This window comes from Pteronotus mesoamericanus, unplaced genomic scaffold, assembly GCF_021234165.1.
Source record: "Pteronotus mesoamericanus isolate MK-2021 breed Mesoamerican mustached bat unplaced genomic scaffold, CSHL_Meso_final scaffold_232, whole genome shotgun sequence".
Classification (NCBI taxonomy): domain Eukaryota; kingdom Metazoa; phylum Chordata; class Mammalia; order Chiroptera; family Mormoopidae; genus Pteronotus; species Pteronotus mesoamericanus.
In genome coordinates, this window is record NW_026555311.1 from 4,947,528 (window position 1) to 4,963,971 (window position 16,444).

Here is a 16,444-nt window from a genome sequence, read left to right on the forward strand (position 1 = left end):
TGGCATTTTCAATACTGTTGTGTACTTCTGGGCACAGTAGTGAGCCAGCAGGACCTGGAGATTTCTGTTTGATAGTTCTTAGCTATTGCCAACTGAGAGTCCCACGTACGCCGGAAAGACAGATAACGAGGCCCTGTGTGCCAGCATCCCTTTTGTTAATATTGTTTCATCTCCCCACTTTTAATATCGTTTTGGTTCATTTGTTTCCTGGGAATTTTAAAGCAAATCCAAGATATAATTTCACCCATAAATATTAATGAAGGACCTTTAAAATTATGACTAACAACATGTTGGTTTTATTAAAAATGTCTTTTTCAAATAAGGATCCAAAAAAGCTCTACACGTGATATTTAATTGTTATGTCTCTCAAGTCACTTTTACTTTACAATGGTCTCAAATTTTGACTTCATACTGCTGATTTATTGAAGAAATAAGTTCAATGGTCCTACAGAATGTCCCACAATTTGGATTTACTCCCTCTATTTCCTATAAATAGGTAGTAAAATCAGACATTTGGTTAGATTCAAGCTCAAAGCTTTAGGCAAGTATGCTATAGGTGGTTCTGTGTTCTTCCCTAAAGGAGGATTCAGCAGCGCCTTGTTCCCAAATGGACTAAATGTTGTCTCTTTAGTGAAGGGGCACATTCCCAAGAAAATGTTTTCAGTGCTTACAATGAAGAGACTGGTATAAAAGTTGATGAATAATGACTAAATAGAAATTGTAATGGGTAAACATAAATTGCTTAGATTTTTATTTTATAAGATTTTGGCATTTTGTTTGTTCATAGGAAGAAATCTTTCCTGTTTTCTGCTCTGTATGCTGCCTTTATCTTTGGTGGTCGGCACGTAATGAACAAACGAGCGAAGTTTGAACTGAGGAAGCCATTAGTGCTCTGGTCTCTGACCCTCGCAGTCTTCAGGTAGGTTTTTATCACATTCAGAATAAAATCCATCCATTTCATCACACTCGGCTGAAAGAAGCAACAGTTGAGCATTTTATCTTACGTCTCATAGTTTTGGTTATTGAACAGATTGAGGACATAAAGCCATGTCCAGAGAGAAACCCTTTATTGCAACCAAAATTCCCACACTACAATCAGTCTTTTATTTTAAAAGTCCTCATGCCATCTTGTCCAAATTGTTCATGTAGTAATCCAATTTCCAGTTTATCTCTTAAGCCTAGAAACAGTGCATCCATTTTCTATTTTTGTTGCATAAATCTAGATGAATGGCTAAATGGAAAGCCAGGCTGTTGAATTCTATAGCAGAGCATAGGTTTCAAATGTCATGCTGCTACTAATACTTAATCCAAAAAAATGGCACTTGGCCCTGGCCAACGTGGCTCACTTGGTTGGAGCGTCCTCCCATAGACAGTAAGGTTGTAGGTTGGATTCCTGGTCAGAGCGCATACCTAGGTTTCAGGTTCGGTCCCCAGTTGGGACGTGGGGAAGAGACAAACAATCAACACACTGATTTTTCTCTCCCTCTCTCCCTTCCTCCTTTCCCCCTCTCTAAAAATCAATAAGCATGTCCTCAAGTATTTAAAAAAAAATGGCATTCAGACATAACTGGATCCTGGACACACGCCTGTGTCAGTAACATTAGACCAGAGACTGTGTGTGTGTTATTTTTCTGCATCCCCCAAAGCACCCTCCATCCCATTACCTGAAGTGACTCACAGGCATATGTTTAGGCAGCCAGTTCTTTGTACCTGCTGGAGCTCATCACAGCGGCTGTTAGGACCAGGTATGGCCTCCCCAGGGGCATCTGCCAGCCAGCATCCAGACTCAGTCCTGGAAGCTCGAAGAAGCATTATGTAATATTTGGTGATTTAGGCAGTCACAAGACTAATTAGCACACAGCTGGTGTCCCAAAAGTTGCCAGGATTCACCTACAGCACTGGTAAAAGTACCTGTTCTGCTGGTGTTTTGTTTGTCAAAACCAGCAAGTTTATAACTAGGCTTCTGGAGTGGGGTGAGTTGATGTAAATATACTATAAAATAAAAAGCTATTCATTTTAATATTTATGATCTTATTTTTGTTTTCTCATATTACATACTAACTGTTCTACCACTAAGCAGAAAGGATGGTATCATTAAAAGCCTCATTAGTCACTTCTGTCTTAATAGAAATGATCAGGAAGAGGGTTTTCACAGACTCCAATGATCTGTATGTTTCCGTTATGCTAGTTCCCTGCATCTAATCATTCATTTGCCTGCTGCAATGAAATACGCTCATCTTCGTGCATTTTGTGAGGCACTGTGTTTGAGATACTCATGATTTGGACCTGTCTCTAAAGACTTCTTCCGTTTCAGTGTGTGTCAGGGCATGATTCTCTAACACAAAATAGCATTTTTATTTTTACTTATATTTAAGGTTCACAGAGTGTTCCTCCCCAAAAGGATTTTGGTATTTGAGGAGAATGTTATCTGTACCCTAATGGTGCCTTTCAGCATTTATAATAAAGAGTTTTCTACATCCCCTGAGCCTTTATCATCATTTTTTCTAAATCTTTACCACATATAAGCAGAGAAAAGAGCTCAAGGACCACTATGCTTTCCTTACCCTGCTTAAGTCATTGTCAGCAGTGGGTTAGCCTTTCATCTACATCCTCACAGACTTTACCCCAAAGTATTTGGAAAGAATACAAGCTTAAATATGTCTGAATGAGATAATACGATTTCTATAAGGGCTCCTTTTTACAAAACTGACCACAGTATCATTATCACCAAATTAGTAATAATTCTTTGTTGTTAAGTGTTCAAATTTCCCCAATTGTCTCATAAACGATGTTTTCTTACACACACACACAAGGTTATTTTTAAGAATCTGTAACAAAATAAGATGCACACAGTTTCATTAGGTGATTTCTTTAAACTCGGGAGGTTTTCACCGTCCTCTCCCCACACCCCTCCCCCAACCCTCCGTCCGTCCTTTGACGATCATTTGCCCCTCGACTCACCCCCACGGCTGGATTTCGGTAACTGCATGTTTCTGTCCTGTATTCCTTATTAGTTGGTAGTTAGATCTAGAAGTTTGATTATATTCAAGTTTAATATTTGACTTTTTATAAGTAAAAACGTGCCTTTATCAACTCTTCAGTTATCCTGAAGTATATGTAGTTGTTACAGCAAAGACGGGATAAAATGCTTGATATCTTTTGACTATACAGTTATGTAGCCATTTCAAAAAAAAGTATTTGATTACCTAGCATGTACATACTCAGTTTCTTTTTTAACTATTAGGAACTCATGGATTTATAGTTTATGTGTCTGATTTTGAAATGAATTTGGTTTTGCTATATCTCAGTTCATTGCTCTTATTCTTTTGGATGCTAAATAATTTCATCTTTGGCCAGTGGGAGTTTTTTCAGGTTGACTCCTGAATCCTTTTCACGGGCACGGACTAGTTCTCAGAGCCTGGTTCTCAGAGGCGGACGGCGCGATGTTCCAGGCCAGGCATAATGTGCATTCCTTGTCCAGAACTGGAATTAGCCATTTCTCTAAGGTGTCCTAGTTCCTTGGGAGAGGGGAGATATTATTTAGAAACCACTGTCTGAGTACTGGGGGTGAGTGTTGGTGCTAAGTCAGCTCTTTTTTCTAGGACTTTCAGAGGCCAGAAATAGAAAATTACTTATTTTTCAAAGAAATGTATCCAGATTTGGATACTTCCAAATGATATTTATGACTAGAGAGTTTTTGCTTAATTAACTTATTATTTCTGCTTCTCCTCAGGCCAAAATCTAAGTTCCCAATGTCAGCCAGTAGTTATTCATTTACTTTATCCTACAATGCATATATAATTGTCATTAACAATACTTTATCTTTTTTAGATTAATTTTTTATTTCCTTAATTCTGTTAGTTACTTTACTTCCTTCAGAGCCATGTTTTTTAAAAAACTTTGAAAACCAGAACTATATCGAACAGCCTGAGCATGGATGGTTTAGGGTCTTATAAAAACTGATTATAATATTCTAGTTAGGAACTTGGAAAATACTGATAATGGAATTCTGTTGTTGTATTAACCATTGCTCCATGTTAGGAATAGTATATTGAGGTTCCTCTATGCTTACAGAATTCTAGTTGACAATGTGTTGAATGAAAAAGGCTAAATATAGAATGATATTTTTATATAACATTTATGTAAATTTTACTCTTAGACACCAAATACTTATATGTTGTTCCTTAGTACCTTCAAGTATTTGTAAAAGTGTCTAAAAGATACTAGAAGAATATATACTTAATTCATACATCTGTGAAAAGGCAGAGGAGACATGCTTTTATTGAATGCCTACTATTTACTAGAAAATAAAAAAATTCAGTGCTTATATAGCTTTGTTTTAGTGGACTGGCAATTTAGAAATGGAAAGGATTTAAATATTTTTTATGATATGTTATTTAAATCAAGTAAAGCAAATATAATAATGTTGATAAATCTCAGTTCTGGGTATTGTTTATTATCCTTTGTGTTTTTCTGCATTTACAACATTTTCTATTATACACATTCATGCTCTCACATGCAATTCTAGAGAATCTCAAGTGATAGTTACTATGTTTTATTTTGGAATCCAAATATCTTTTGAATGAAGTTGATATAAAGAATCAAAAATAAGCTCTTTCTACAAACATATATTTTGGTGACTATTAACAAGAATTTTCCTATTTTTGTCATGTAGGATAGCTTCATTATTACAAGATTGTGCTTTTGTAGGAAGCTTTGAATGGTTCTCACCTTAGTATAAAATCACAAATTTTTAAATCCTTCTGTAAATAGTGACTACCATAAAAGTTTAGCAGTTCCTTGCTCAGGAGACATTCATTTTTCTTTTTTAAAAAAATATTTCTTCATTTTTTAGAGAAGGGGGAAAGGAGGTAGAAAGAAGAGGAGAGAAATATCCATCAGTTTCCCTCAACCTAGGCATATGATACGCCCTGACTGGGGATAGGACCTGGCGACCTTTTGCTTTGTGAGACGAGGCCCAAACAACTGAGCCCTGCCAGTCAGGGCTTAGGAGACATCCTTGTATCAATTGGTCTGCATCTACTCCATTTCCACTGCATTTACTCTCTTTGCCGCTACAGGGTATCACTGATTTTAAAAACACGGAAAGAGAACAGGAATCAAACTTTCTGTTAAAGGAATTAGAAAATCACTGAAAAGATAATTTTTTTGTGTATTTTGCTGCTTAAGGATAATTTCTTTTCCCAAACGTGTCAAGCCTGCCCATTAGTTTTTTACAGTAGCCAGAGACTCCCACTATCACTAATTTTCAGATGCTGCACACCTGTTTGCTCATGAACTATGACAACTGAAATTGGAAATTAATTTGGATATGTGGAGTACTTAAGCAAAAATTAAAACCCAATCTTCATACCATCTAGTTCAGAAAACGGTAAGGTATTTTGTACAGTTTAGTAAGAATTACCTGTAGGACATTTTTCTCTGTACTTTGGATGTTGACTGAATATACAATTTAACTTATTGAAAGCTATCATAAGTTTTGATCGAGTAGATAGAATATGATCAACTGAGTCTACACCGGGCCTGTAATAGATTGAATTCATTTGAGAATGATTTCACTGGGTTTTGTTGTTGCTGCTGTGCTTTTACAGTTTCTCCTCATTACCCACTCCCTGTCCCCCCTTTCAGATCCAAACCGTCAGCTTCTGGGGTCAATTAATTTTCACAAATACCACTGCGATGATGACACCCCCTCTACATCCCATCCAACCCAAGGACAAAGATTTCCTTTTTTGATGAGATAATTTCAAAATTATTAAGCCAGGTGTTTTATATGAAGTTTGTCCCTAGATTTGAACATGTTATTAGAGTATAGACTGAAAAATTCAGGTGATTTGAATTAGTAAATCCTTTAGATGAACTTGTTCCTCACGCAAACAGCTTCAAATACTTTGAGGTGTCTATAATCCATTCATCTCAGACACTGCTGAGTCATTAAATCATGTTGCTGTGACATCTCAGCTCTGTTACTCCACAGTTTACTATGTATTTATTTGTGAAAAAACTTACTATGTATTCATTGAAGAACTGCATCTAGATTGGGTACAGATGTGTGTGCTCCTAATCCAGACAGCCTTTACCCAGCCTCTGTCTGGCAATGTTTTGTTCTCACTGGCAGAATGGGGAGTTCCAAGGAGCCCTCTTCTCTCTGACCCAGAACATGTCAAAGCAAGGTGTTTGGTCAGTGTGCTTTAGAATCAGATAACTACTTCGTGCTTATACTACTTTGGCAGACTTATAGGTGCCAAATTTCTGACACACTGGCTTCAAATTTGCTTACTCCCATTTCCTGATGATTCATGCCAGTTTCTGTTGTTATATACCTTGTTTGCTCAAAGCCAGGTGTTTTATACGAAGTTTGGAGTTTGACTCCTCACCTTGTTATGTGACAGTTTTCTCTGTTAAAACTCATTTTTATTTCCTGGTCATGTTTTTATTTGTCATTAAATTTCATTGCCAACTTAAGCATAAAAATATATTCAAGAAAATAGAAGATTACTTTTTCTTTCTTTAATGAGATTTTCATGAACAAAACATTTAAATGTAGCACAGGAAATGTTCAGAAAAGATGTTAACAGTGCAGAGCAGCAGGTGAATGGTATTTAATCAAATCTCATGATTTTATAGACATCAGTATTTGTTATTGGAAGAATTACTGGCAATTGCTTTATTATTTTTAAGGAAACAACTCTATATAAATCCAGGTATAAATGTTTAGATGAGAAAGATAGGACACTTAAAAAACCCACAGGAGGAGTTGAAGGAGTGAGTAGTACATCATCAACTTGTAAAATGATGAAACATTGAAAATGACAAATTTCAGAACAACTTAATTTATACTCAGCACCTTGTATCTAGTATTTTGTCCTATGGTTGCGAAAAGTGGTCCCTCTTCGTCCACAGAGAATGACATTACATTCCAGTAATATTGGTGATACAGAAGAAATAGTAACAACTCTAGAGACCGTCATGTTGAGAAGTAAAAAAGGAATAATTTTGGGGAGTGTGATGCCGTGAGTGAAAAGTTAGAGACCCTTCAATTAACACTATGTTTTATTTATTAACATATTTGTAGTAAAAGCACAAAAATAATGTTTGAGAAGTTTAGGTTAGTTGTTATCTTGATTTCTGGGGAGGCAGAGAGTGTGATGGGATCAGGGAGGGTCCACAGGCAGCTTTCATTCCCCTTATGAGGTTTTATGTCATTACAGAAAAGTCAAACAAGACAAAGATAACTGTTTGACGCAAAGTATGGATAGCAATATTTTTAAAAAGTTAAAAGCAAATAGTGAAAATGTTTTTCAAATGAAAAGCTAACAATTGCCATTTTATAAGCTTCTGGTCAAATGCTGGTTTACATTAAATAGAGCAAGTTAATATCAAAGCACTAACTTTCTGCCCTATTGATATACACACACCCCCCACCTCCCTTCCAATACCAGCAGATTTATATTTAGACTTGAAAATCTTTATTTTCTCTTCTCTGACAATGACTCTGAGTGAAATGTGTATGTATACCTGAAAGGATAATTTGGGGAACTTTCTTTTACATCTTTTGTTGAACTCATGAAGATGATCATTATTAGCGTTCCTACCTTGTAGACAGACATAGGGTCTGGTAAACATAGACAAATGGAGGTAAAATATTGCTCAATAAAACATTTGTTAATCACCCCCTTTTAACAAACTTTTTTTTTTATACTTAGTCTACTTGCAAGTGTAAAATATGATCTTATCTATATCAGTTCTTTGTGCTTTTCTTCCTCTCTGACTTTTGGGTCATTTATCAAAGAAACTTAGAAATCATTTAATGCTTTGATTCTGATGCCATATTTATATATTACAGCTGCTGTCTTATTTTTTAAACAAACTACCAGATATATAGAAAAATATTCATTTATGAAGGCAGGTTGTATAAAAATTTTCTTTTCAGAATCAAATAGAATTTTCTCAAAAATAAATTGCTGGAATTTTGTTCACTGAGACAAAATAACTGAGAGTAGGAATAATACAACAGCGAGATGACATAGTTATTTCAAAGGTAGATCACAGAATGATAGGAAAACAACTTTGTTTCTCTTTGCACCAAGAGAAAGGCGAAGCATGTACATTGAATTAAAAAACCAATGCACTATTAAGTCAAAAAGTTTAATAAATATTAAAGGCAAAAAAGCCACTGCCATAGAAAAAATTATTCTTACAGTTACTTAGTACATCAAGAGTTGGCTTACTTCCTTGATGAGGAATACCATGCTAGCATTTTCTTAAATGGAGATAACAATGTCTAATCTGAAAGACAGTGGACTTGCTTAGCATTTTGAGTTGTGTTTGCATCCCTTTCTACTTGAGAGCTGCCAAAATACTTTCCACAGTTCTGCTCAGTTTGTGTATCAGTTTCGTTATTCTGTTCCAGCTATACACACAACGAACGTATTACCCAACAAATCAGAGCTGTACGATAAGGAGAACTTTCCCTCCCTGTCCCTCCCCAACACTTGTGTACATAACACACAAGTCCACTCTTTATGTATTCTCCCAGCTCCCTGGAAATCTATTCCATCCTCATGTTTTTAGATGCAACTAAAGTAAAATGCTGCTTCAAATGGGACTTTATATAAGAGGTTCCAATGCCAACCCAGGGTATCTCTGATTCTCCCCTCCACACTTCACTAGCCATGCCGGGAGCATCAGTAATAGGAAACAGAGAGGAGTTACATGACACAGGCTACCTCATTAGCACCGCATTTGATTTTTTAGATGTCTAAAAGTCATTCTTTGTCAGGAAAGGCTCTAGCCTCAAATCACAATAAAGTGATACCGATTGGATTATTTGACTCATTTTGAGCAATAATAAAGATAAGAAATAGCAACTCTCCATACTTTAAAAGTAAGACAGAGCTTATAGACTAGGATTTATACAACCTGATTTGCTTACAACAGTCTTGGTTTTATGCCCATTGGCTTGGTATAATTATCAATAATATCCCTTTCACACTCAAAAAATGTCCCAGTTTGAATGGCAAATAATGTGGTTATTCTAGCAACCCACTGAGAAATTGTGTTGGCTCAATAAAACAAAAAAGGCACAGATATCCAAATCATTTACTAACTTAGCTTTAACAAATCTTTATTTTTAGTGTTGACCTCTCGTCTGAAACTTGCTCTCCTTTCTATACTATTTCCAAACATTTGACATATCATCACTCATATTTAAAATATTCGAACCAGATGCCTTTTGATAACCCTTTAAAATTTCTCAAGATTTGTCGCTGTTTTCCCAGTGAACATCTTTAAGTCATTCAACATATATGGGTAGCTCTTTTGCCTTGACTGGTGTGGCTCAGTGGGCTGGGCATGGTCCCACAAACTGAAAACGTCACTGTCAAGGCACACACCTGGGTTTGGGATCCAGGACCCCAGCTGAGGGAGTGAGAGAGGCAACTGATCGATATTCATCTCACACATCAATGTTTTTCTCCCTCTCTTTTTCCTTCCCTTCCCCTCTAAAAATAAGTAAATAAAATCTTTTTAAAAAATAACTCTTTCAACCCTTCACCAAGTTGTATAATTCTTCTTAGATATATTGAGTGGCTGTCTACTCCCCATTTCTACTTGAGGCACGTCGGTCATGACCTCTGTCATTTCAGAGCTGAAGTATTGTAACCACCAGTTGCTGTCTTCTAAATGTTTTGTCTTTCCAAGCTACTCTACATACTCTATTATTTCTCTGTTTGAACCTTAATTGAAACTCCTTTATCCATAGATTAAAACTTTAATCTGTCCATAAAACATTGCAGTCTTTCCTTGACCGACCTTTCACTACTGCCCTATGCAAACTTTCTGTTCCAGACAACATATGTCTGATCATTGCCAGCAAAACAAACATGCTGTGTGTGTTCTCACTTCCTGTCTTTGAACACACTGTGTATTCCTCCTTCTCGTTCTTGATTCTTTCTCCATTTATCTTAACCTTAGCTGTTGTTTAGACTTAACTTAGAATGCTTCCTCTATAAAGCCTTCTCTGATCATTTTAGCCCACCACTCAGTTTCTCTCGAACTTGTTGCTATCTCATCATGTAACCAGGCTTCATACTTACTGCCTTACCCATGTATCTCCTGTAGACCATATGGGTTCCGTGAGGTCAGAATTGTGTCTAGCTCTTCCTCAAACACCTTGGTGCATACCATTTCCTGAATTAATGAATACAAATCTTGGCCACTTCTCCAGTCATGGGTAATTGGTGTTTTTAGTCATTTCATTTGGTCACCCTTTGTGTGTCTTGTATCAACTGCCGCAGATATACCCCAGTTCAGTCTTCCTTTGGTATCTTCAGGCTTTATCTGAGGAAGTATAGACCTGCTTCAGGAAACCTGGGATTGATGTCATGTAACCGCAGAAGCCTTCCAGGGGCCTGCAAAGCCCTTCCCAGCCTGGCCTGTGTTACTCTGACCTCCCGTCTTGCTGTTTTTTAAACACCTCTGCCCAGGGCATTCCTTGCCAGATATTCTAAGGGCTTGTCCCTCACCTCCTAAAGACCATTACAAAAATTTTACCTTCTCACTGAGGCCTTCCCCATGCCCCAGTCTAAATCACAATAATCCCCACCCATACTCCCCATTGCCGTGTCTGATTTATTTTCCTCCTTGGCACTTCCCGCTCTGCGTATTAGCAACCTCATTCATTCTCTTCCCTCCTACTTAGTCTGAGCTCCATGAGGACGTGGATTTTTGTTATATATTTCTTCCCAGTCCTAGGGTTCTCCAGGTAGGCAATTAATAAATATTTATCTTTTAAAAACGAAAAAGGGAAGCGAAGAGAGGAGGCTTGTAGACCATTGTTAGTAAGTCTCCTTTCCATTTTTTGAAAGTCTTTCTTTCCAATAATGGAATAGGAACAATGTTCCTACTTTTCCCTTGAATCCAGAAAATACCTGGATTTTTAAGTATGTCCAAAAAAATAATAATTCGATGAATTAATTAAGTGCAGGAGATTTTACTCGTGTTTTAAAAATAAAAATATCCATTACAAGGGAGAATTCCAAGCTCCTGAAAAGGGGGCTTACTGAGGAAAAGCCAGGATCATAGCATCACGCTGCTCTGCAGGTGGCTTGGGGCTCTGGCAAGCGTGGGCTGGCTGCCCCTCCTTCCCTTAGGGTGGGCACCGACTTGCAACTCCGACCTGCAGCTCCGGACTTGCCTGATTGTTCTATTTCCTTCCAAATTAAGGGAAAACAAAACAAAACAATAAAACCTTCTCACAGTGTAATGATCTAGTCCCAATAGGACAAGCGCATACATTGTGTGGCAGTTTTGTTATCAATGTAATAAGTAGTATATAGACAGCCCAGAACATCACTAATGTGATTAATGAAAAGAGCTACAGGTTAATGTCAGCACAGACAAGAAACGTCCCCTCCATATCCCAGCACCAAAGACCAGTGGACGGCCTTCGCTTATTTGCAATTGGATATGCTATATTTAGTAGTTACTTTTAAAAAATAACTTCTTTTTCTGTTTTTTTTAAAGTGAGAATTCTCTGAAAGCCACAGAGAAACACACAAATAAAACCTTTAATCTCACTACCACAGGTATTTATTGTTAATATTTTGGTGCGTGCCCTTTCAACAATTTAATATTAAGCTTGAGATTCATTTATTATAATTTTAATTCTCTGTAATATACTACATTTGAGTTTGGATAAAAATGCGACTTCAGTAATATGTATTGCCCGTGCTATAACAACTTGAAACAGCTGACATGTAAGGCATTTTAAATCATTTCACCAAAATGAATTAGTGTTTAAATAGATGGAATACTATAGCCTTTCTAAATCTTGTGTGAGAAACACATGAGCATTCTTGAAGAGATTACACAGTAGTTTAGGATGTAAGAATAATAACCCCTGAAGCATTTGTTAAGGATTATTTTGAATAAGACTGAGTTAAGTATTACTGTACTTACAAGCTTCTTGTGTTACCTCACAAATCCTTAAATGATCCTTCATGTTTAGCAGGGTTTAAAAAAAAAAAGACTATACAATTTTGAACAACAGAGTGAATCCTTTTTTTAAAAAATATCTTCAGACATAACTTTTTATGCAATTGCCTAATTGCATAATCTTGAATGCATCAGATGATGCTGACGTCTATGATGAAGTTCAGGTAACCAGAGCTGTAGACTGGCTGAAGAAAATATTGACGTGAATAACATGGGCACGTACTAAAAGTTTACTCTGGAGAGGCCCCTTAGTGAGCAGAGAGTAACTGACACATGAAGAGATGAAACTTCCTTTCCTTCATAGTCCACATGTCCTCAAAGCAGGGACGTGAGTGGGAGACAGTAGAAAATACAGACGATCAGGAGTCAGTAAAGAAGCTCTGGTGGTTCGCCCTAGGGTAACCCTCTGCTGTTAGAGAAATGAAATCCTCCTAAATATGATGCCTTTCCCATAAGAAACAATGATTGCAAGCCTCCTTTGACCTCATTCATGAAAGAATAGACAGTTCTGTCATGAAAGCTGTCAGCTTTTATTCCCTCTGTTTAAACCAAGAACTCTAAATAGTATGTGCTCATCAATTTTTGAGGATGCTTTGGAATTGCCAGTTTGCCAAGATCCAACTTGTTTTTGCTTAGGAAATAGGGAGCCCAGTTTCAGCGATTCTTTTAGTTAGTGCTACCAAAGGTGAGTTTAATTAGTGGCTAGCTTTCCTTTGAGCTCCTTTCCTAACATCTATTTAAAAAAATTTACCAGTGGCTCTGGCCAGTGTGGTTCAGTTGGTTGGGCATCATTCTGCAAAGTGAAAGGTCACCTGTTTGATTCCTGGTCAGGGTAAATGCCTAGGTTCCGGGTTCAGTCCCGGTCTGCGTGCATACAAGAAGCAACCCATCGACGTTTCTCACATCAATGTTTCTCTCCCCCTCTTTCTCCTTCTCGTCCCCTCTCTCTAAAAATAAATAAATAAATAAATTTTTTTTTTTTTAAGGATTTACAAGTAAAATCCAGTAGGGACCATTTAATTCTTCTTAGTATCACTTATGACTAAATTGCCATGCTTGCTATCCTCACTGTATTCATTGTTATCCATGATTTTCAGAGCCCCAGAATTTAGAATCAAATCTATATAATTAAAATTATTGATTTGGGGGCATAATACTTCCTTGCTCACACTCTGCATCTTCCTAACTATGTAGCAAAACAATCATTTTCTTTTATTTCACATTTTTTTTTTCACTACTAATGTTACAGTGATGGACAGAGAGGGAGCTTTTGTATTTTTTAGTTCTGAAAAATGGATGAGCCTCATTGACTTAGGAATGTATGTGTTGGGGGATTGAAGTAGCTGGGAGAAATTGTTCATTGATTCTAGGTGTTTGTGTTAACACAGAGCTGGAGCAGAAATCTTCAGTGCAATTCAGTAGAATTGCCTGTGATTTGAAGAATTTGCAAATCATTAGCTATTCAGAGTTCTCTTATGCACGATGCAGCAATTTGGGTTCTCTCAAAGAGTTTATCTTTAAATTGGAGTTTATACCAGCTTGGTGCAAAAAGAAAAAAATTCAAAAAGATCCAGTGCAAGGCCTCAGAGCTCAGGATATAAGAGTTGAAAAGAAAAATTTTAATGTCTGCCTTTGAAAAGAACATAGTAAAAAATAAGGAAAAGAAAAAGAAACATAGTAAAACTCTAGAACTTTTCAGTCTTGAACAGAAAGCCTAGCACTGAAGATTTCATCTTTACTTCGTGAGGTGGTTTTTGCCAACTTGTTCATTTTTGCTAAGACTAAACCCATCTTTCATCATATCTATGAGTTTTCTGATCTGCTGGTTGACACCTGTAAGCTGTACACAAACTTTCCTGTGCCCCTTGAGAATTTATGCTTAAATGCACAGTGTAGAACTAGATTCAAGTTTGAAGTCACTAAAAGTAAAGGTGACTTCCAGTCAAGATGGCGGCATAGGCACACATGGCTCAACTTTTCACACAGCCATATCAAAATTACAACTAAAATATATAACAGCCATCACTCAAAACCATCAGAAATCAAGTTGGATGAAAGTCTAGCAATGGAATTAAAGGACCACATCCATCCAGACTGGTAGGAGGGGTGAAAATGCAGAATGGGCTGGTCCCACACCAACGTATGGTGTATAAAAATTCAGCAGAGATATCTGGGAAGCGAGGAATCCCAGCTCCACAACAGGCCCCACAGCCAGGGTTCCAGTACCAGGAAAATAAGTCCCCACAACTTCTGGTGGCAAAAACCAGCAGGGATTGAGTGGGTGGAAGAAACTGTTAGAGCCCCAACCAGTTCCTCTTAAAGAACCCATCCATAGGCCCATCTACTCAGACTCACTCTGTCTGAGCTCCAGCAGAGTGGTAGTAGCATGCAAGACACCAGCGGCATACGGGTAGAAACCGAAGTGTCTGGCATCACAGTGTGAGCTAGGGGACTGCTTTCTTCCAGACAAAAAGATGGGTAGAGGCCATTGTCCCTTTTCTGAACCCATCCCCCACAGGACCAACAAGCTGGTGCCATATCGGAGACTCCATCAACCTGTAACACTATTTGACCTGCCTTGGAGACCCCCAGATCCTCATGATTATCATCATGAGGTCATGGGTAGGAGCACTTCATTTGTAACATTCATGATTTTCTGCCTTGATGCAACAATGACACTTTTAAAACAATGTACATTTGACAAGGATAAAAGTTGGCCTATCTAACACAAAGTTCTCTTTGGGCAAGAACCTTATATAATCCACAGGTAATATTAGCAAGCTAATTTCCTGATCCTACACCTGTATCTCAAAAAAAAAAAAAATGAGATCTATTAGATGTGTATTTCAGTCATTAGGAAATGCAGAAATGTGACACTGATCCATATCTGAGACTGCCAGGGGAAATGGATAGCAGGTCTGTAGGCAGCCTTGGACATAGTTATATTCAGCCAAATGAATGTGTTTCAGACACCACTGTCTCCACATTTCTTCATGAAAAGAAGTCCGAACTTCTATTTCACTATTAATTTTGTTATTTCACTATTAATTTTGCCTGTGTAAGTATTTTATCCTGAATTAAATATATGGTTAGAATTTGAAGTGATTATCAAAGTAATATTTGTTAGAAGGAAAAAATTGCAGCCCCAATAAAAAAGACCTTGGTTTTTTTTTTTAGTGGAAAAAGAAATCTGTTGCAAAAATGCTGGCCAAGGTAAATTGTAGAGTCCCTGCATTAAAACAGTGCATTCAAGTAATACACCCAAGTAATTCCTCATGTTTTCACTTGCTCTTATTGCACCCTCCATTTTGACAGAAAGTGTGTTTGTTGTCATTTTGATTCCCATAAAATATATAAGCTACAATATGCTGATGTTGGCTTTGGTGAAAACAAACTGCAAATGTTTCCACTGAAACCTTTGAATAGGAATGACCGAAGGGCCTAGAATCTACTAACTATTACCATTGTTTCCTTAAACACTTCTAGGCAAAGCCCTGTGAGACAGTCTATAAATCCTAAATGATTTATAATTTCAAACACTTTTCAAACTCAACAAAGCCATGTATTTGTAACTTTATTCAAAATGTTAGGAATGTGATAAAAGAGAGAACCACATGACTAATTGTTAAAAACACAATGAGCAATCTTTTGTCTAACCAGATCTACCAGAAATCACTTTGATTAGGAGTATTTTACACTGAACACCAACCAGAAAATAGGAGCTATTAAAAAAAAATCAACTCATCCTTCATAAGTTTTAAGTTAATATTTCTTAATGCAGTTTAAGTAGCTTTACAAACACAGAGACGGTGAATTCTCTGACATCAATGACAGGTGCATGCGAACAGACCCATTCGACTCTTTCTTGCAGAATGAAGAAGAGTGTCAGGGACAGCTGGGCTTTCAAGCCTTCCAGAAGTCTTTTATTGTTTCCTGTGCTGGATGGCGTCCAAAGTGAGGATAGTTACCATTTAGGACTGCCAAATTTCCAGGCCATCAGATAACCCTGGTCTTGTAGCGGGGCGGGGGGAAAAATGTGAACCACGGTACCAAAAAAATGTGACTGAATTTTATTTAAAATATTTCTCATTTATCTCAAGGAGATGTTTCCTTAGAAGTGGTGTATTTGCTGTGACTAATAGAAGGCAAAATAGAGAATAATGTGGTCAAAACCTCAGAAAATAAAAGAGGAAATTAGACTTATTACCTGCTTTTAGGCTCCTATAGTAATACAAGAGCTGAGGGTTTTGACTAGGCCTCCTTTGGACCTTCTGTTAATTCACGGAAGTCTATGGGAAAGGGAAACAGGAAGTAGCTCAATACTGAACAGGAAATTTTTACTTCATTTTTCAAAAATTTGAAAGGTAACTCTTGATGTAAAGTTAACAGTTCCCCTCTGTTGAAAATAGAGAAGAAATTATAGACT

At 37.1% G+C, this 16,444-nt stretch overlaps 1 protein-coding gene across 1 annotated transcript in view; it reads left to right on the plus strand.

Annotated features, from left to right (window-relative positions):
- ELOVL6 (ELOVL fatty acid elongase 6) overlaps positions 1–16,444 on the plus strand; it is a 133,600-nt gene that overhangs the window by 82,387 nt on the left and 34,769 nt on the right. Inside the window, exon 2 of the mRNA XM_054591620.1 lies at positions 788–919. Within this exon, the coding sequence (XP_054447595.1) occupies positions 788–919 (132 nt within the window). The remainder of the gene's footprint in view (positions 1–787; positions 920–16,444) is intronic.